Source organism: Rana temporaria, chromosome 3 (assembly GCF_905171775.1).
Source record: "Rana temporaria chromosome 3, aRanTem1.1, whole genome shotgun sequence".
In the NCBI taxonomy this organism is placed as follows: Eukaryota; Metazoa; Chordata; class Amphibia; order Anura; family Ranidae; genus Rana; species Rana temporaria.
The window spans coordinates 444,767,672-444,789,219 of NC_053491.1; the positions used below are offsets into that span (position 1 = coordinate 444,767,672).

Below are 21,548 nucleotides of genomic sequence, written 5' to 3' on the forward strand. Positions count from 1 at the left end.
AATGAGCTATTTACGCGAAATTCCCGAACGTACGCGTGGTCGACGCAGTGAAGTTAAAACGTTTCCTTATCTTTTGCGACGCGTAAAGTTGCCCCTGCTATATGAGGGACAACCAATGTTAAGTATGGCCGTCGTTGCCGCGTCGAAATTTAAAAATTTACGTTGTTTCCGTAAGTCGTCCGTGAATGGCGCTGGACGCCATTTACGTTAACGTCGAAACCAATGACGTCCTTGCGACGTCATTTAGCGCAATGCACGTCGGGAAATTTTAGGGACGGCGCATGCGCAGTACGATCGGCGCGGGAACGCGCCTAATTTAAATGATCCACGCCCCCTACCCGGATCATTTGAATTAGGCGGGCTTGCGCTGGAGGATTTACGCTACGCCGCCGCAACTTTACAGGCAAGTGCTTTGTGAAACTTGCCCGTAAAACTTGTATTACGCCCATCTACGAGAATCTGGGCCATTTTGCCTAGAAAATGTATTGTGGTGAAATTTCACTTTGTAAAGAAGACCCAACACGGTGCAAGGAAAATGTAAAAAAAAAAAGGCATTTTTGCTTGCACATGATTGGCTGATGGAAATCAGCAGAGCTTTACCGCATTTACTAAGCTCTGGGGGAAATGAGTGCACCTGCAAAGTGCACATCCTATTTGCCTTTAGTGAATTGTTGTCTTTAAATACTGAAATTTCATAAAAATGTATTTTTATGCTGACTGGTGTTTTTGTTCAGCGAATGACCTCAGTGGTTGCTTTTATGCTCACAGGACGAGATCCCGCTCCGTAGGACACACAGCGCACGCAACGAGCCCCGCCCACTTCAGAGGTCAGCGTCACAAGTTCGCTCCACGGTAAGCATGGGAATTGACAGCGCGCTTCCACGGATGGCTGCCAATCCAGTCTACTGTGACATGGAAATGAGTAACTAAGATAAACTTGGAATGTTAACCCTGTAACGGCAGACGCCAACGTTTTTTTACATTCTAAAGCTTAGTGATTGTCTCCCCAAATCTCACATATTTAATTATTCCATTTAAAAAAGAAAATCATTTTATGCCTCTGTCATTACACATTCTACAATCATTGGAACAGGAGGTATGGAAAAAATGCAACGCAAGACTCATTTTAGGCTCGGTTTCCACTTGTGCGACTTGTCATGCGACTTGGGATTGCAAAGTCGCATGACAACTCTTACCCCATGATTTCCAATGAATACCGTTCATATCTGTGCGACTTCAAGTCGCAGCGACCTCAATGTAGTCCCTGCGCTACTTTGGTCCCACTTTGATGCGACTTGAGGTCCAAAGACCTCAAGAATATGCAGGCATTGCTTCAAGTCGCATCAAAATCGCGGCAAAAAAATTGCAGTAAAATTGGAGCAAAATCGCGCGACTTTAGGGTTGCAATAGTGAAAACAGAGCCTTACATGTGTTTTCTTACTACAGGCACATGAGAAATATAGACATGTGACGAAAAGTAGAACTAAAGGAAAAAAAATTTTTTTTTTCCATTGTGGATAGAGCAAGGGAGGGTTATAACCCCCCCCCATTTTTTTTCATCTATTAGGTGGATTCAGAAAGACCGGCGCATCTTTAAGGCGGCGTAGCGTAAATACGATAAGTTAGGCAAGTACTGTATTCACAAAGGGCCAGATTCACATACATTTGCGGCCGTGTAACGTAACCCGTTTACGTTACACCGCCGCAAGTTTTCAGTTTTAGTGCCCGATCCACAAAGCACTTACCTGGAAACTTGCGGTGGTGTATCGTAAAAATACGTCCGGCGCAAGGCGGGCCAATTCAAATGGGCGTGTGCTACGGACCTACTGCGCATGCTCCGTTTCGAAATTCCCACCGTGCTTTGCGCGAAGTGACGTAATTTTTTCGAACGGCGACGTGCGTAGCGTACTTTTGTATTCCCGGACGTGTTACGCAAACAACGTTAATTTTTAAATTTCGACGCGGGAACGACGGCCATACTTTAAACAGCAATACGTTTGCTGACTAAAGTTAGGGCACCTAAAACGACGACTAACTTTGCGACGGGAAACTAGACTAGCAGCGACGTAGCGAACGCGAAAATCCGTCGTGGATCGCCGTAACTACTAATTTGCATACCCGACGCTGGTTTACTGTAGTATTGCATCCTAAGATCCGACAGTGTAAAACAATTACACCTGTCGGATCTTAGGGATATCTATGCGTAACTGATTCTATGAATCAGTCGCATAGATACTCTGAGAGATACGACGGAGTATCTGAGATACTCCGTCGTATCTCCGCTGTGAATCTGGCCCAAAGTACTTGCCTCCTAACTTACTGCGGCGTAGCGTAAATGTGGCCGGCGTAAGCGCGCCTAGTTCAAATTAGGCTGAGGGGGCGTGTTTTGTTAATGGGGAGGTGACCTGACGTGATTGACGTTTTTTTACGAACGGCGCATGCGCCGTCCATGTACATATCCCAGTGTGCATTGCGGCAAAGTACGCCGCAAGGACGTATTGGTTTTGACGTGGGCGTAAATTACGTCCAGCCCTACTCACGGACGACTTACGCAAACGACGTAAAATTTTCAAATTTCGACGCGGGAACGACGGCCATACTTAACATTACTAGTCCAGCTATTTGATGGAATAACTTTACGCCTGAAAATGCCTTAAGTAAACGGCGTATCTTTACTGCGACGGGCGGACGTACGTTCGTGAATCGGCGTATCTAGGCATTTACATATTCTACCCGAACTCAACAGAAGCGCCACCTAGCGGCCAGCCTAAATATTGCACCCTAAGATACGACTGCGCAGGCTGTCGTATCTTAGATAGGTTTAAGTGTATCTCAGTTTGAGAATACACTTAAACTTAGGACGGTGCAGATTCCGAGTTAGGTCGGCGTATCTACTGATACACCGGCCTAACTCTCTCTGAATCCACCTATATGTCCCATTGCGGAGATTTCAGTTTACTTCCTGTCCCATAGCCAAACAGGAAGTGAGAAGTAATCTCGACAAATTAAGGAAATTCCTTGGGGACCCCCAGGTCACCAGAACTAGTGTCCCCATTGGAAGATTTCCCCTCTATTACTTTAGAGAAAGATTTAGAAAAAAAGTGTGTGTAAAAAAATAATAAAGATAAATATATATATATATAAAAAAAAAAATCTAGATCAAGATTTGATCTAGGTGAGTTCCAGGGTTAGTGTGTGGGTCAAGGTCATTTTCAAAGGTCAGGGTCAAAGGTCGGTATTTTTTGGGAGAAGATTTTTTTTTTTTAGATTAGTATTAGTGTCGGTGTGTTTTAGGTAGAATTAAAAAAATATGCAAAATTCGCACTATTGTTTCTGGGCTGCGATCATCAGGAGCAGGAGAATTTATTTTGGGTTGTTCCTTGGTGCAAGGTTATGGTTGTAGCAAGAAATATACAGCTACATTAAAAAAAGCATGATTTTATTTTTTCACTATTTTGGTATTTTACTAGTTTTCCTTTGATAATATTAATAATAATAAAAAAAAATCAGATGTCCATAACTATTTAGCACCAAAAGAAAGCCCAATTTGTCCTGAAAAAAAAACAAGGTATAATCCACCTGGATGCACAAAGTAGTTGTGGTGATATGTATGGTTTTATTCTTTTATTTACATTTTTTATTTTTTTTAGCTTTAAAAAAAAACTTGGTATATACAAGGTTACAGGATAGAATACAACATGTATAGTTTTATTAACCACTTATGACCCGGACCTTTAGGCAGGTAAAGGACCCGGACAGTTTTTGCGATTCGCCACTGCGTCGCTTTAACTGACAATTGCGCGGTCGTGCGACGTGGCTCCCAAACAAAATTGACGTCCTTTTTTTCCCACAAATAGAGCTTTCTGTTGGTGGTATTTGATCACCTCTGCGGTTTTTATTTTTTGCGCTATAAACAAAAATAAAGCAACAATTTTGAAAAAAAAATGCAAAATTTTTTACTTTTTACTATAATAAATATCCCCTAAAAATATATAAAAAAAATAGTTTTTCCTCAGTTTAGGCTGATAAGTATTCTTCTACCTATTTTTGGTAAAAAAAATCGCAATAAGCGTTTATCGATTGGTTTGTGCAAAATTTATAGCGTTTACAAAATAGGGGATAGTTTTATTGCATTTTTATTAATTTCTTTTTTTTACTACTAATGGCGGCGATCAGCGTTTTTTTTCGTGACTGCGACAATATGGCGGACACTTCTGACAATTTTGACACATTTTTGGGACCATTGTCATTTTCACAGAAAAAATGCATTAAAAATGCATTGTTTACTGTGAAAATGACAATTGCAGTTTGGGGGTTAACCACAAGGGGGCGCTGAAGGGGTTATGTGTGACCTAATTTGGGTTTCTAACTGTAGGGTGGTGTGGCTGTAGGTGTGACGTCAACGATTGTGTTTCCCTATAAAAAGGGAACACACGATCGATCACAGCGCCACAGTGAAGAACGGGGAAGGTGTGTTTACACACGGCTCTCCCCGTTCTTCAGCTCCGGGGACCGATCACGGGACTCCAGCGGCGATCAGGTGCGCGGGCACGGAGCTTCGTACCGGGTCGCGGGCACGACATTCTGTCATTCTGTCATTTTTTGTTCTTTAGCACAAAAAATTAAAACCGCAGAGATGATTATATACCACCAAAAGAAAGCTCTATTTGTGGGAAAAAATGGACGTCAAATTTGTTTGGGTACAGCGTTGCACGACCGCGCAATCATCAGTTAAAGTGATGCAGTGCTGTATTGCAAAAAATGGCCTGGTCAGGTATTTTTTTTTTAAATTGCGTTTGAAAAACCGAAGCGCAAATACAGTGTGACATAAATTGCAATTGCCATTTTATTCTCTAGGGTCTCTGCTAAAAAATATATATATTTATCTTCGTATAGCGTGCCCCGGCGTATAGCGCACACCCCCAACCTGGAAGGGAAATTTCCTGAAAAAAACGGAAAATTGTATACTCACCTTTCCGTAATTTTCCTTTCCTGACGCATCTTCATGGCAGCACACACACTGGGTTGTGACTCCGCCTCCACAACCTGACAGGATTGGTTAGCTATAAATTTGAAGGGGAGACGCCCTGCACCATTCTCTGTATATATCATCACTAAACAAAACAGTTGGGTGGGCATCTGTGTGCTGCCATGAAGATGCGTCAGGAAAGGAAAATTACGGAAAGGTGAGTATACAATTTTCCGTTTTCCTGACGCATTCATGGCAGCACACACACTGGGAAATAACTCGCCAGTCGGGAGGGTGCAAGAAAACAGTAATATTTATTCTTTATAGCGCTGAGAAATTGGTTCCAACAGATCTGCCGAAGTCGGCAGTATCCAGGTGAGCAGAATTCACTCTGTAGTGAGAAATGAAGGTGTGTCGGGAAGACCAAGTTGTTGCTCTGCATATGGTCTTTGGTGAAATCCGCGATATGCTGCCCATGAAGTGGCCACTGCCTCTATCGAATGAGCCCTAATGCCCTCCGGAGCCGTAAGTTTCTGGATGGAATAGGTCTCCCTGATAGCTTTAACTAAGCCAGAGGAAATGGTATGGGAGGTAGCTGCCTGACCTAGTCTGTTCCCGTGTGGGATAATCAGGAGAGAATCCTTCCTCCTCAGGTGAGATGTAGCTGTGAGGTAGCTGGAGATGGTAGACTTGACATTCAAGGCATGGGTCTCACCCCTCCCATTAGAAAAAGATGGAAGAACGATGTCCTGGATATGATGAAAGGAGGAAGCTACCTCTGGACTAAATTGGTCTGAAGGCTTCAGTACCACTTTGCCAGGAAGAACATTAAATAGGGATCCGTAGCCGAAGGGTTTGATTCTCCGACACCCCTTTAGCTGAGGTAAGGAAAGCCATCTTCAGAGTCGGGTTCCACAGTGAGATTAAGTTGAACGGAAAAGGGTGGATTGGACAGGGCCTCGAGTACCTCTGGTAGGTCCCATGTTGGAAAGACTGTCCTCTCAGGTGCCTGATCTTTACGTAGGCTCTGAGGAATTGAGTGACCAGAGGATGAAGAACCCAACTAGCACCCGTTTTGGCTGAACGGGCGGATAATTGCACCCTCAGGGTACCCGAGCTCAGCCCTTGTTAAGTCCTGACTGGAGAAATTCAAGAATCTGAGATGGTTCTGTGAGATAGGATTCCAATCTCTTCCTGCGACATCGACACGAACCTCTCCCCGATCCTAGTGTAGGTGACATTAGTGGAGTTCTCTTGAGCTTGCATTAGGGCCGATCTTATTCCCCGAGAGCATCCTTGCCCCCAAAAACCTATCCTCCTCAACTTCCAGGCTGTCAGATGCAGCTTCTCTGGACTAGATGGAGGAATTGCTATTGATATAGGAGATCCCTGGTTACTGGAAGATGAATTGGCGGCTGCGTACTGAGTTGTAGCAGGGTCGTAACCCATGGCCTCCTTGGCCGGAACAGAATTACTGCAAAACCATTGCTGAGGACCTCCGAAGTCGGGACAGGGGTCTCGTGATTAGAGGAGCTGGAGGGAAAATGTACCCCAGCTCGAAGTTCCATGGGTGGACTAGGCATTCTGCTCCTTCCACTAGTGGAAAGTGGGCTCTGGACAGGAACCCCCGGCACTTGAAGTCTTCTGGCGTGGTCGCTAGGTCGATTTCTGGTACTCCCCAACTTTCATAATGATGGAGAGTACCTGTTGGTTCAGGGACCACTCAATGCTTAAAGTGTCTCTCAGCTTAGGTAGTCGGCCAACAAATTCTGTGCTGCCGAGACATACACTGCCCTTTAGATCTAGCAGGTGCACTTGTGCCCACTACAACATGGGGCGAACTTCCTCCAGAAGCGTCCGACTCCTGGTGCCTCCCTGTCTCTAGATATATGGCACCGTCACCTTGTTGTCCATCCTGATAAGGGCACTCCTCTCCTCTTAGAAGAGTCGCAAAGGTGCTGAGGACTTGAGAGGCTGCCCTGAGCTCTAAAATATTTGACCCTATGCCCTGGGTTCGAAAGTGCCACTGGCCTTGAGCTACCTGGTCCGGATAATGTGCTCTCCATTCCTGCTGGCTGGCATCCGATGCTGCTGCTTCTGGACTTGGGGGAACTATCCGTCTGAACATTCCGAGGTTGGACAGATGCGTCCGCTGCCATACTGATTGCTTTGAATGTGAATGGTCTGGAGCATTGACGTTTCACTCCACTGCCTTAAAAAGGAGTCTTGTAAGACCCGCATGCCAATGGGACCACTGTACTACGGGTATGGTCACAAACATGGACCCCAAAATACTGAGGAAGGTTCTGGCCTGTAGGCGTCTGGATGATAGCAGATTCTGCATCTTCTGTCCTAAGGGCTTCAGCCTCTCTTGAGGGAATTGTACCTGGTTCAGCCTGGTAGTCAATTCTGCTCCTAGAAAACCATGGTTTACGCTGGGCTGGGGACTGCCCCCCTTTTCTTTCCAAGTTGACTAGCCAACCGCAGTCTTGCAGGACCGTGAGCAATATCTTCTGATGATGACTTAGTCAGTGTCCTTTGATTTTCCGCCAGGAGCAGGATGTCATCCAAATAATGATGCACCCGCAACCCCTTCTCCCTGAGAAGTGCAATCAGGGGTAAGAGAACTTTGGGGAATGTTCTGAGTGCCGAGGAGATGCCGAATGGGAGGCACCGAAAATGGAAATGAGACTGATTAATAGAGAACCAAAGGAACTCCTGGAAGGCGGGATGAATCGGGATGTGAAGGCTTTCCACCTTCCATTTTGATCTTCTTGTTGAGCCTACCTAGGTCCAGGACTGGACGCAGGTCCCCTGTTTCCTTTTTTTTTTTTTTTTTAATAAGGAGGAATAAAACTCCCTGGTGCGGAGGTACTTCTATTATTGCCCCCTTTGTGACAGTTCTGTTACATATTGTAGAGGTAACCTTCTTTTGTCTGGGGAAGACGGTACTCTGGTAGGCTGGAATGTGTTCTCCGGCAATGTGCCCCTGAACCTCCGTCTGTGACCGGTCTTGGTAGTGGACAGTGTCCATGGGTCTATTATATGACTTGATCATATTTGAACGAATCCCTTGAGCCTGGTCGCCCACCTGATTAGGTGGGCGGGCGAACCCTCAAAGGGACTTCTGCTGTTCCCCAGATGTGATGGCCTTGGCTTTCTGTACCCTCGAGAAGGAGGGTCGAGTATTCCTCCGGTCCCTCTAGAGCTTTCTGTCGGGACGGTAGGATCCTACATCCCTGTACTTGTCAGGAAGATTACACCTGTAAACGGGGCCCCTCTGGGGCTTCGGTCTCCTATCGGAGGGAATTAGCCCAAATGTTCCTCCGGTACTTGGAGATGGCTGAGCCCAGCTTTGCGCCAAAAGATCTGAGCCGACATATGGAATTTGCACCAGTTCGATCCTGATGCTGCGTCCCGACTGAGGCTCCTGTCATGAAGTCACCTGCCAACTTTATTTTCTGCAGGGAAAAAATTACTTTCTCCTGGTCGGCCCCTTCTGGAATGGACTTCTCAACGTTAGCCGCCCCTGTAGTGATGGATTTAGCTACTACAGCCGTGGTGATAGCCGGCCTACAAACACCTCCTGCTGTGGAGTAAGCTTCCCTCAGCTCTAGATCGATTTTACGACCGAGTACGTGCCGGAAGGTAACTACATCCTCAATCGGTAGGATAATGTGCCTAGCGAGTTGCATTAAAAATGAATCGGCCGTAGGCGCGTTGTGACAGAAGAGGGAGCTGGACGCCGGCTGGGGCCCCTCTATCTCCGAGAGGGTCTCTGAAGCCTGAGCGTAATGGCCGGTGAAGCCCCTCTGGCATCCCATTCCTTCTCCTCGGTTGCTTTGTTGAAGCAAAGGCGGTAAGCCGATTATCTGGCAAGACTGGAGCCCCGCATACTCAGCAAGCGTTTGCCATGGGGCGGGTATAATAGCTCCGTTCATGGTGGGATGAAGGTGATCGTCTGCGGTGAAACCGACTATGACGGGAGCGGCTGTGACGCGAACGGCTATGCTATGAGTGATGATAGCGAGAGACGACCTTGAGCGACTTCTGCGTGACCTGCCGGAAGCATGGCTTGATCCCGTCTGCCGTGAACTTGCGTCTTGTGACCCGATGGGGCTACCAAAAAGTAGCGTTGGTGGTCAGGCTCTCTTTTGTCTCTTCTCTACTTACCACCTACTGGACGGCCTCTATACCTAGTAGTTAATGGTGGTCTGCGAGGGCAGTGACCCCCATGAGAAGATAGAAGAGACAGCCCAGAAAAAATAGGGAAGGGAGAGAAAGGGCGAGACGTTAAATATGTCCGTCCCCCCCCCCCCCAATGAATTTTATTTATTCATTAAGTATTAGAAAGTTATATTTTTTATTATTCTTTTTATTTTATTTTTTTTTTTTTAATAATTAATTATATATATATTTTTTCTCCTTCATACATTTAAACTTCCCTTTATTTATTTATTTAGGCTGTAAAATACATTTGGGCCAGCTGGGCTGGGACATCAGTGTACCAACCTTTATTATTCTTCACTCTGGCAAGGCAGAGCAGCAAAACGACAGCTTCCAGTCACCACCGTAGGACTAAGTTTTTTTTTTTTTTTTTTTTTTTAATTCGCCGCTGCCGTCGCGGCACGGATGACGCGTTTGCGCATGCGCGGAAGCGTCCCGCTCGTCCGGCGCCATCTTGGAAGAGGGCAGAGGGGACAGGCGGCGTCATCGTTGTGCTGCGCGCATGCGCAGACCGGCGTGGAGGACGCGGTGGTGATGACACAATATGGGGGTGCCAGAGGAACCACAAGACTCAGCGAGAGCTGATGCAAAAAGGTACCGGGTATAAAAACACTGTATGGCAGAAGTAAACATAAGTGGTGGTGACCCAGACAGTATGGGGGTGCCACAGCACACCGCCGAGAGAGCTGATCCAACACAAAGATACCAATATAAATAACCTTGATGGTAAATGCTTTACAAGGCTCGGCGAGAGCTGATGTAAAAAGGTACCAGATATAAATACAGACACTGCATGGCAGAAGTAAACATAGTGGGGGTGACCCAGACAGTATGGGGGTGCCACAGCACACCGCCGAGAGAGCTGATCCAACACAAAGATACCAATATAAATAACCTTGATGGTAAATGCTTTACAAGGCTCGGCGAGAGCTGATGTAAAAAGGTACCAGATATAAATACAGACACTGCATGGCAGAAGTAAACATAGTGGGGGTGACCCAGACAGTATGGGGGTGCCATAGCACACTGCCGCAATATGAATTGATGGTAAATGCTTTAGAAAACAATACATTCATGACAGTACATAATGGAGAGGAAGAGGAGGAAAGTGGGGGTCACTGCGAGAATTGAAGCTTCTTTAAAGCTTGCTACAAATGTGCCAGATATTTCCATGAGCCCCTGAGACCACCAGAGCGGGGTTCCCACCATAAAGCTCATTTAGAGACTGTACAGGAGGGACTTCCAAACAGGAGAGGCATGAACCTGCTGGGGCGATGTGCGGTAAGAGGCATTACTTGCGTGTCCGTCCAATCCGTCAGGTGAGGATAAAAAAAAGAATGGTGCAGGGCGTCTCCCCTTCAAATTTATAGCTAACCAATCCTGTCAGGTTGTGGAGGCGGAGTCACAACCCAGTGTGTGTGCTGCCATGAATGCGTCAGGAAAAGAAAATACTTACAGTTTGAATGCCCCTCGTCGGTGTCTTGCCCAGCGTCCATCGGCGGCCTTGTCCGGTCCGGCGTCCGTCTGCGGCCCTGGTGGTGTCCTCCCCGCTTCTCCCGTGCCGTTTCTGAGTCGATCCCCGCTTCCCGCTTTGTGTTTGAACGCCGCCGCCAACATATACCGAGCGCAGTACACTCGGGAAGCGGGGATCGGCGTATATCGCGCACCCACGGTTTTCCCCTTATCTTAAGCGGAAAAAAGTGCGCGGTATACGCCGATAAATATTGTATATACATTTTGGGGATTCTAAGTAGTTTTCTAGCAAAAAAACCCAATGATTTTTACATACAGTATATGAGAGAAGTGTCAGAAGCACTTTTGGCCTTAATGGCAGTATAACCCATGCAGCCTCAGTCATATTGGAAAGGGTCGGGTCAGCTGGAAAATGTCCAGGAATGTCTATTGAATTGCATTAGGCTTAAAGCTTCCATTAATATTTTCTGTTATATTGTCTGCCAGCCCATGTTTATCTCACGTTCTGCTCACAATCGCTTCTTTGTGTGTTCTAGCCGACCTGCTGGGAATTTTAAACCTTTCAGCGGATCAGAGAAATACAAAGTATTATGCAAACGCTGCATTCTGTTATATCACAAATCAGCAGGTCGCATTCTTTCTTAAAGGGAAAGTGCAACTTAAAAGTGGATGTGATGTCCAGACTTTTTTTTTTGTGTGGATAGAATAGGGAAGGGTTAAGACCAGAGATTTTCCTTGACCAGTGTAGTCGGGATACCCCTATTGCCATATCCCTCTAATAACTTTCCCTCCCCTACCCATTCCCATACTATAAAATAATAATAACGAGACCACACCTGAGTTTGGAGTATAAACTGGCCATAATAACAGCCTTTTTATTATTACCAAAATACCGTATTTATCGGCGTATACCGCGCACTTTTTTGCCCTAAAAATCAGGGCAAAATCATGGGTGCGCTATATACGCCGATACCCGCTTTCCCGCGCCGAGTTTGAATACTGCGCCGGCATATACCGAGCGCAGTACACTCGTGTATAGTCGGGCAGTCTCGGCTCCTCTCTCGCTCACGTCCTGGACGTACAGGACGTGAGCGCGACAGTAGCCGAGCCTGCCCGACTATACACGAGTGTACTGCGCTCGGTATATGCCGGCGCAGTATTCAAACTCGGCGTGGGAAACGAGCGGGGAGGACGCCGCAGAAGGACGCCGGACCCGACGAAGAGGACACCCAAAGCCGTAGACGGACGGAATTCCACAGGAATTTCGGGGCAATTTTAGGGGTGCACGCTATACGCGGGATCGCGCTATACCCCAATAAATACAGTAATGAAATAATTTCCAAATAACATTTTTAACAGTCACTTTTTAACCACTTAAACCCCGGACCAAAATGCAGCTAAAGGACCAGGCCCCTTTTTGCGATTCGGCACTGCGTCACTTTAACTGACAATTGCGCGGTCGTGCGACGTTGCTCCCAAACAAAATTGGCGTCCTTTTTTTTCCCACAGAGCTTTCTTTTGGTGGTATTTGATCACCTCTGCGGTTTTTATTTTTTGCGCTATAAACAAAAATAGAGCGACAATTTTGAAAAAAATGCAATATTTTTTATTTTTTGCTATAATAAATATCCCCCAAAAATATCTAAAAATAAAAAAATGTTTTCCTCAGTTTAGGCCGATACGTATTCTTCTACCTATTTTTGGTAATTTGGGGCCAGATTCACATACATTTGCGGCCGTGTAACGTAACCCGTTTACGTTACACCACCGCAAGTTTCCAGTTTAAGTGCCCGATCCACAAAGCACTTACCTGGAAACTTGCAACGGTGTATCGTAAATACGTCCGGCGCAAGGTGGGCCAATTCAAATGGGCGTGCGCCATTTAAATTAGGCGCATGCTCCGTTTCGCAATTCCCGTCGTGCTTTGCGCGCAGTGACGTCATTTTTTCGAACGGCGACGCGCGTAGCGTAATTCCGTATTCCCGGACGGCTTACGCAAACGACGTTCATTTTTAAATTTCGACGCGGGAACGACGGCCATACTTTATACAGCAATACGATTGCTGTGTAAAGTTAAGGCACCAAAAACGACGACTAACTTTGCGACGGGAAACTAGAGTAGCGGCGACGTAGCGAACGTGAAAATCCGTCGTGAATCGCCGTAACTCCTAATTTGCATACCTGACAGTGGTTTACGACGCAAACTCCCCCCTAGCGGTGGCCGCGGTACTGCATCCTAAGATCCGACAGTGTAAAACAATTACACCTGTCGGATCTTATGGATATCTATGCGTAACTGATTCTATGAATCAGTCGCATAGATAGAAACAGAGATACGACGGCGTATCAGGAGATACGCCGTCGTATCTCTTTTGTGAATCTGGCCCAAACATCGCAATAAGCGTTTATCGGTTGGTTTGCGCAAAATTTATAGTGTTTACAAAATAGGGGATAGTTTTATTGCATTTTTATAAAAAAAAATTTTTTTACTACTAATGGCGGCGATCAGCGATTTTTTTTTTCGTGACTGCGACTTTATGGCGGACACTTCGGACAATTTTGACACATTTTTGGGACCATTGTCATTTTCACAGCAAAAAATGCATTTAAAATGCATTGTTTATTGTGAAAATGACAACTGCAGTTTGGGAGTTAACCACAGGGGGCGCCGATGGGGTTATGTGTGACCTTCAGTGTGTTTACAACTGTAGGGGGGTGTGGCTGTAGGTGTGACGTCATCGATTGTGTCCTCCTATAAAAGGGATTACACGATCGATGTGCCGCCACAGTAAAGAACGGGGAAGCTGTGTTGACACACAGCTGTCCCCGTTTTTCAGCTCCGGGGACCGATCGCGGGACTCCAGCGGCGATCGGGTCCCGCGGTCACGGTCACAGAGCTTCGGACCAGGTCGTAACCCCACGGCTGGGCTTAAAGGGCAACGTACATATACGTTGATGTGCCCAGCCGTGCCATTCTGCCGACGTATATCGGCGTGAAGGGGTCCTTAAGTGGTTAAACACACACAGCCTGTTGGTCTTTGACGGCACCCCGAACTTGAACAACATTACCACCACTACACTGCAGGACCATTTACCATACCAGGCCTCCAGCCGTATCCCAGCTCGGAGACAACCCCCTTTCCCCCCGCAGTGCCACCATACCCGTATTCCAGCGGACACCGTTCCACTGGAATACCCCAGAGGGGCCCATAACACATATGAACCCCCACACTTCCATCATATCTGTTATCTTCCACCATCAAAGACCAAGGACACCGCCGCTCCACTGCTGTTATGACGACCTGCATCCAGAGACCTGAAAGACAGAAAAGAACACCACAAACCACACAAAGATGCAAACATAGGGAGGGTGGGTGGGAAAGCTGCCTCCTTTGCTCTAACGCCCTGCCTGACTGTGGCCCCCAAAACCCCGCCTCTCCATTTTATATTGCTCCTCCCCCTCCACACACATTTTCTCTTTATGCTCCTCCTTCCACTTCCTCCCCAGAACTTTTTAACCCTGTGCAGGCTCCCATTCCACACGGTCATGCCCAGCCCTCCGTTATTTTTTCCTTTGGCTTTTCCACTCCGGGCCTCACTTTATTCCTGGGACACATCAGGAAGCAGGGCTGGTGCAAGGATTTTTCACACCCTAGGTGAAACCTAATTTTGCTGCCCCCCCCCCCCCCCCGGCTCAACCCCTGACTCCACCCCCTTTGTCCTGCACATGTATACCCCACCTTTCTAATGAAGCGCCCATCAATGCAGCCTCACCAGCGCCCATCAAATGCAGCCTCACCAGCGCCCATCAAATGCAGCCTCACCAGCGCCCATCACTGCAGCCTCACCAGCGGAGCGGTGGCTGCCTGCTGATGCTGAGGCAAGGATTTTTAACACCCTAGGTGAAACCTTATTTTGCCGCCGCCCCCCCCCCCTTGGCTCAACCCCTGACTCCACCCCCTTTGTCCTGCACATTTATACCCCACCTTTCTAATGAAGTGCCCATCAAATGCAGCCTCACCAGCGCCCATCAAATGCAGCCTCACCAGCGCCCATAAAAAGCAGCCTCACCAGCGCCCATCAACTGCAGCCTCACCACTGCCCATCAAATGCAGGCTCACCAGCGCCCATAAAAAGCAGCCTCACCACTGCCTATCAAATGCAGCCTCACCAGCGCCCATCAATGCAGCCTCACCAGTGGAGCAGTGGCTGCCTGCCGATGCTGAGACAAGGATTTTTGACACCCTAGGCGAAACCTCATTTTGCCCCCCCCCCCTCTCAACCCCTGACTCCACCCCCTTTGTTCTGCTCATTTATACTCCACCTTTCTAATGAAGCGCCCATCAATGCAGCCTCATCAGCACTTAAAATGCGTGTCAACAACGCACTTAAAATGCGTGTCAACAACGCACAAAGTAAAAGCATGCTGACATATGACATACACCTGCCGAGCACCTCTATACAAGTACCGTATTTATCGGCGTATACTGCGCACTTTTTTGCCCTTTTTTGCGCGCAAAATCGAGGGTGCGCGATATACGCCGATACCTGCTTCCCGCGCTGTGTTTGAACCACTGCGCCGGCATATACCGAGCGCAGTACACTCGGGTATAGTCGGGCAGGCTCGGCTCCTCTCGCGGTCACGTCCTGTGCGTCCTGTACGTCCTTTACGCGAGAGGAGCCGAGCCTGCCCGATTATACCCGAGTGTACTGCGCTCGGTATATGTCGGCGCAGTGGTTTAAACACAGCGCGGGAAGCGGGGATCGAGCGGGGAGGACACCACGATGGCCGCAGAAGGACGCCGGACCGGACGAGGCTGCCGATGGACGCGATGGACGACGGGCAGGACGCGATGGACGACGGGCAAGACACCGACGAGGGGCATCCAAACTGTAAGTATTTTTTTTTTGTGAGCGCTATATGCCGGGGCGCGGTATAGCAAGATAAATACGGTACATAGATCTATATGGGCCCTTTGCATTTGCTTGCTATTGTCCATTCACTTCTAGTAAAGGCAGCATTGGGTATCATTGCCCAATGCACTCCCAATAGAAGAACAAGCCTATCTGCCTTATGTCCTATGGCTTCAGATCACACCAATGCACTTTTTGGTTGGTGTGCAGTGGAAAAAAAAGGACTTGCTGCATTTTTTTCACAACGCGTTCCGACAAACTGCAGCACATAGGATTACTTCTAAGTTTTAAAAAAAAAAGAATATTGATTTCCTATCCAGTCAGCATAACCCGGCTCTGTGTACTTCTCCTTCCACCCATCTCCAGTCTACATTCTGCAGGATATAGATACAGATCGCCGTGTTGATATATTTACGTTGTATTTCCCCGTATGCAAAACATAAGTCCTTGTTGTGTAATACACAGCGCTGTCCGATGACGGCGTAGGAAAAGAACGCGGAGCACCAGAAATGTCACTGCAATAAAATGCTTCTGTGTACACTAGGGGAAGATCACCAGCTGTCCCTGATAATCAGCAACCGTCCCGGATACGTTATTGGAGCCCGTACATTCTAAGAGGGGAGCAGCTGGGGGAGTCCATGGTTGAGAAGGATCTGGGTGTTCCGATACATCACAGACTTATAGGGCCAGATTCACAGAAAAAGTATGCCGGAGTATCTGCTCTTACTCCGGCGTACTTTCAAATTTGCCGCGTCGTATCTTTAGTTTGAATTCTCAAACAAAGATACGACGGCATTTGGCTAAGATCCGACAGGCGTACGGCTTCGTATGCCTTCGGATCTTAGGATGCAATACTTCGGCGCCCGCTGGGTGGAGTTTGCATAGTTTTCCGTGTCGGGTATGCTAATTAGCTGTTTACGGCGATCCACGAAGGTACGCGCGTCCGTCGCATTCTCTTACGTCGTCGCTAGTCGGCTTTTCCCGTCGTAAAGTTGCGATTGCTATTTAGGCGGTGTAAAAATAGACAGCCCATGTTAAAGTATGGCCGTCGTTCCCGCATCGAATTAAATATTTTTTTTTTTTTGCGTAAGACGTCCGGGAATAGGAAAGGACGTAACGCACGTCGCCGTTCAAAAAATTATGTCGGTGCGACGTCATTTCGCGCAAAGCACGGCGGGAAATTTCAAAACGGAGCATGCGCAGTACGTTCGGTGCGGGAACGCGCCTAATTTAAATGATACACGCCCCATTTGAATTAGGCGGGCTTGCGCCGGACGGCTTTACGCTACGCCGCCGCAAGTTTACAGGCAAGTGCTTTGTGAATCAAGCACTTGCGCTGAAAACTTGCGGCGGTGTAACGTAAATGACATACGTTACGCCGCCACAAATGTATGTGAATCTGGCCCATAGTACTCAATGCAAAGCTTCAGTTTCAGCTTCATACTTTTACACCCTTCTTGCACAGCCCAATTTTCAGCATTCAGCGCTGCCGCATTTTGAATGACAATTGCGCGGTGATGCAACATTGTACCCATATGAAACTTTTATCTTTTTTTGAGACAGAGAGAGCTTTCTTTTGGTGGTATTTTTTATTTTTTGCTAAACAAACAAAAAAAAAGAAACAAAATTTTGATAAAAAAAGATATTTTTCTCCTTATGAGGCTGCACCGATGGGCACTGATGAGGATGCACTGATGGGCACTGATAGGCTGCACTGATGGGCACTGATGAGACTGCACTGATATGTGGCACTGATGAGGAGGCACTGCTCCTGATAATCAGTGTACAGTGGAACCTCGGTTTACTAGTGACTCAGTTAACAAGCTTTTTAAAAGACGAGCAACTTTTTTAAAAGAGATCTGACTCGGTTTGCGAATGTTGTCTCGCAAAACGAGCAGAATTCTCGCTAATGGGGCCTGCAGTACCGCATTTGGCCTGAGGTGGGGGGTGCCGGAGCCGAGCAGAGCCGAACGTCGCCGATTGGCGCCGTTCAGAAATGCATGGAAAGGCCCGAGGACAGCTCGACTGACCTCGGCAAATCTCGGGAACTAAGTCTTTCCGAGGTTTGCCGAAGTCAGCCGAAGTTTCCTCTTGCCTTTTCGGCCGTTTCCGAGGCTCTCCGGCGCCCCCCCCCCCCGCCTCTGTCCGCAGATGGTATTGCATGCTATTGAAGTCAATGCGGAACGAATTGTCCCCTATAACACTTTCTGTTTACCGGCTCTCCTCTCCTCAGGTTGTGACAGCTCGTGAGGAAAGGAATGCCGATAACCGGCAAGTTTGTGTATATGTGATCAGCTGTGATTGGACACAGCTGATCACATTGTAAAGGGCCCCTGTGATTGGCCCTTTACTGCGATCTGTGATCAGCTGTGCCTAAGGACACAGCAATCACAGAGCATGCAGGATGCATGCCCCAGGGGGCATATCGGGGCGTGGTTCTGGTAGGATGTCCATGGACGCCCTCCCAGAATGAGACAGCTGCATTGTAGCCGTCTTTCGGCTATAGCCTGGGTCTGAAGTGGTTAAAAAAGGTATAGACTCCGCAGAGAGACATAATCTGCCCTTGTACAATTAATGAGAAAGACCTTACCTGCAATAGACACATATTTATGGAAGGGATTGTTCTGTTCCACCTATTTGTATTTTTGTCTATTGTTGTTTTGAACTGCATCGTTTTCTATTGTTCTGTAGTATGCTGACACCTAGGGGCAGTTTCAGAACACTACAATTTGCTTTATCTATATGATTTGGAATGTCCCTATATTCTCCCCTTCTGTTTAGTTCTAATTAGATTAGTCCAAGCTAGACCCTCCATTAATCCTCCATGTTACCCCAGTCATTGTTAGTTCTCACAGAGACAGGGCTTAGCAAAAGTCATTGGGGTTTATTAAAGGCAAATCCACTTTGTACTACAAGTGCACTGCATGTGCACTTGAAAGGCCTAGGAATTGGGGCTGATCTTAGGTCTGAAGGTGCAGTAACTGAAGGAATTGGGGCTGATCTTAGGTCTGAAGGTGCAGTAACTGAAGGAATTGGGGCTGATCTGAGGTCTGAATTGGAACTAATCTGAGATTTGAAGGTGTAGAGACTGGGGCTAATCTGAGATTTGAAGGTGCAGAAACTGGGGCTAATCTGAGATTTGAAGGTGCAGAAACTGGGGCTAATCTGAGATTTGAAGGTGCAGAAACTGGGGCTAATCTGAGATTTGAAGGTGCAGAAACTGGGGCTAATCTGAGATTTGAAGGTGCAGAAACTGGGGCTAATCTGAGATTTGAAGGTGCAGAAACTGGGGCTAATCTGAGATTTGAAGGTGCAGAAACTGGGGCTAATCTGAGATTTGAAGGTGCAGAAACTGGGGCTAATCTAAGATTTGAAGGTGCAGAAACTGGGGCTAATCTGAGATTTGAAGGTGCAGAAACTGGGGCTAATCTGAGATTTGAAGGTGCAGAAACTGGGGCTAATCTGAGATTTGAAGGTGCAGAAACTGGGGCTAATCTAAGATTTGAAGGTGCAGAAACTGGGGGTAATCTGAGATTTGAAGGTGCAGAAACTGGGGGTAATCTGAGATTTGAAGGTGCAGAGACTGGGGCTAATCTGAGATTTGAAGGTGCAGAAACTGGGGCTAATCTGAGATTTGAAGGCGCAGAGACTGGGGCTAATCTGAGGTATGAAAGCCTAAGAATTGGGGCTGATCTTAGGTCTGAAAGTGCAGGAATTGGGGCTGATTTGAGGTATGAAAGCCCAGGAATTGGGCTAAACTGAGGATTAACGTTCATTCATTGATGCTGATCTGAGGTTTGAAGGTGCAGGAATTGGGTCTGATCTAAGGTCTCAAGGTAAAAGATCTGGGGCTGATCTGAGGTCTCAAGAGACAGAAATTGGGGCTGATCTGAGCTCTGAAGACCAGGGAAATTGGGGCTAATCTGAGCTCTGAAGACCAGGGAAATTGGGGCTAATCTGAGCTCTGAAGACCAGGGAAATTGGGGCTAATCTGAGGTCTGAAGACCAGGGAAATTGGGGCTAATCTGAGGTCTGAAGACCAGGGAAATTGGGGCTAATCTGAGGTCTGAAGACCAGGGAAATTGGGGCTAATCTGAGCTCTGAAGACCAGGGAAATTGGGGCTAATCTGAGCTCTGAAGACCAGGGAAATTGGGGCTAATCTGAGCTCTGAAGACCAGGGAAATTGGGGCTAATCTGAACTCTGAAGACCAGGGAAATTGGGGCTAATCTGAGCTCTGAAGACCAGGGAAATTGGAGCTAATCTGAGCTCTGAAGACCAGGGAAATTGGGGCTAATCTGAGCTCTGAAGACCAGGGAAATTGGGGCTAATCTGAGCTCTGATGACCAGGGAAATTGGGGCTAATCTGAGGTCTGAAGACCTGGGAAATTGGGGCTAATCTGAGGTCTGAAGACCAGGGAAATTGGGGCTAATCTGAGGTCTGAAGACCAGGGAAATTGGGGCTAATCTGAGCTCCGAAGACCAGGGAAATTGGGGCTAATCTGAGCTCCGAAGACCAGGGAAATTGGGGCTAATCTGAGCTCTGGAGACCAGGGAAATTGGGGCTAATCTGAGCTCTGAAGACCAGGGAAATTGGGGCTAATCTGAGCTCTGAAGACCAGGGAAATTGGGGCTAATCTGAGCTCTGAAGACCAGGGAAATTGGGGCTAATCTGAGCTCTGAAGACCAGGGAAATTGGGGCTAATCTGAGCTCTGAAGACCAGGGAAATTGGGGCTAATCTGAGGTCTGGAGACCAGGGAAATTGGGGCTAATCTGAGGTCCGAAGACCAGGGAAATTGGGGCTAATCTGAGGTCTGGAGACCAGGGAAATTGGGGCTAATCTGAGGTATGAAGACCAGGGAAATTGGGGCTAATCTGAGGTCTGAAGACCAGGGAAATTGGGGTTAATCTGAGCTCTGAAGACCAGGGAAATTGGGGCTAATCTGAGGTCTGAAGACCAGGGAAATTGGGGCTAATCTGTGGTCTGGAGACCAGGGAAATTGGGGTAGATCTGAGCTCTGAAGACCAGGGAAATTGGGGCTAATCTGAGGTCTGGAGACCAGGGAAATTGGGGTAGATCTGAGCTCTGAAGACCAGGAAAATTGGGGCTAATCTGAGGTCTGAAGACCAGGGAAATTGGGGCTAATCTGAGGTCTGGAGACCAGGGAAATTGGGGTAGATCTGAGCTCTGAAGACCAGGGAAATTAGGGCTAATCTGAGGTCTGAAGACCAGGGAAATTGGGGCTAATCTGAGGTCTGAAGACCAGGGAAATTGGGGCTAATCTGAGGTCTGAAGACCAGGGAAATTGGGGCTAATCTGAGGTCTGAAGACCAGGGAAATTGGGGCTAATCTGAGGTCTGAAGACCAGGGAAATTGGGGCTAATCTGAGGTCTGAAGACCAGGGAAATCGGGGCTAATCTGAGGTCTGAAGACCAGGGAAATTGTGGCTAATCTGAGCTCTGAAGACCAGGGAAATTGGGGCTAATCTGAGGTCTGAAGACCAGAGAAATTGGGGCTAATCTGAGGTCTGGAGACCAGGGAAATTGGGGTAGATCTGAGCTCTGAAGACCAGGGAAATTGGGGCTAATCTGAGCTCTGAAGACCAGGGAAATTGGGGCTAATCTGAGCTCTGATGACCAGGGAAATTGGGGCTAATCTGAGGTCTGGAGACCAGGGAAATTGGGGATAATCTGAGGTATGAAGACCAGGGAAATTGGGGCTAATCTGAGGTCTGGAGACCAGGGAAATTGGGGCTAATCTGAGGTATGAAGATCAGGGAAATTGGGGCTAATCTGAGGTCTGAAGACCAGGGAAATTGGGGCTAATCTGAGCTCTGAAGACCAGGGAAATTGGGGCTAATCTGAGGTCTGGAGACCAGGGAAATTGGGGCTAATCTGAGGTATGAAGACCAGGGAAATTGGGACTAATCTGAGCTCTGAAGGTGCAGGAATTGGAGCTGAGCTG

General features: G+C 47.5%; 1 protein-coding gene across 2 annotated transcripts in view; it reads left to right on the plus strand.

Annotated features, from left to right (window-relative positions):
- RGL3 (ral guanine nucleotide dissociation stimulator like 3) overlaps window positions 1–21,548 on the plus strand; it is a 157,914-nt gene that overhangs the window by 114,236 nt on the left and 22,130 nt on the right. For both annotated transcript variants that reach the window (XM_040346529.1, XM_040346530.1), the window contains one exon: window positions 769–852. In XM_040346529.1, the coding sequence (XP_040202463.1) occupies window positions 769–852 (84 nt within the window). The remainder of the gene's footprint in view (window positions 1–768; window positions 853–21,548) is intronic.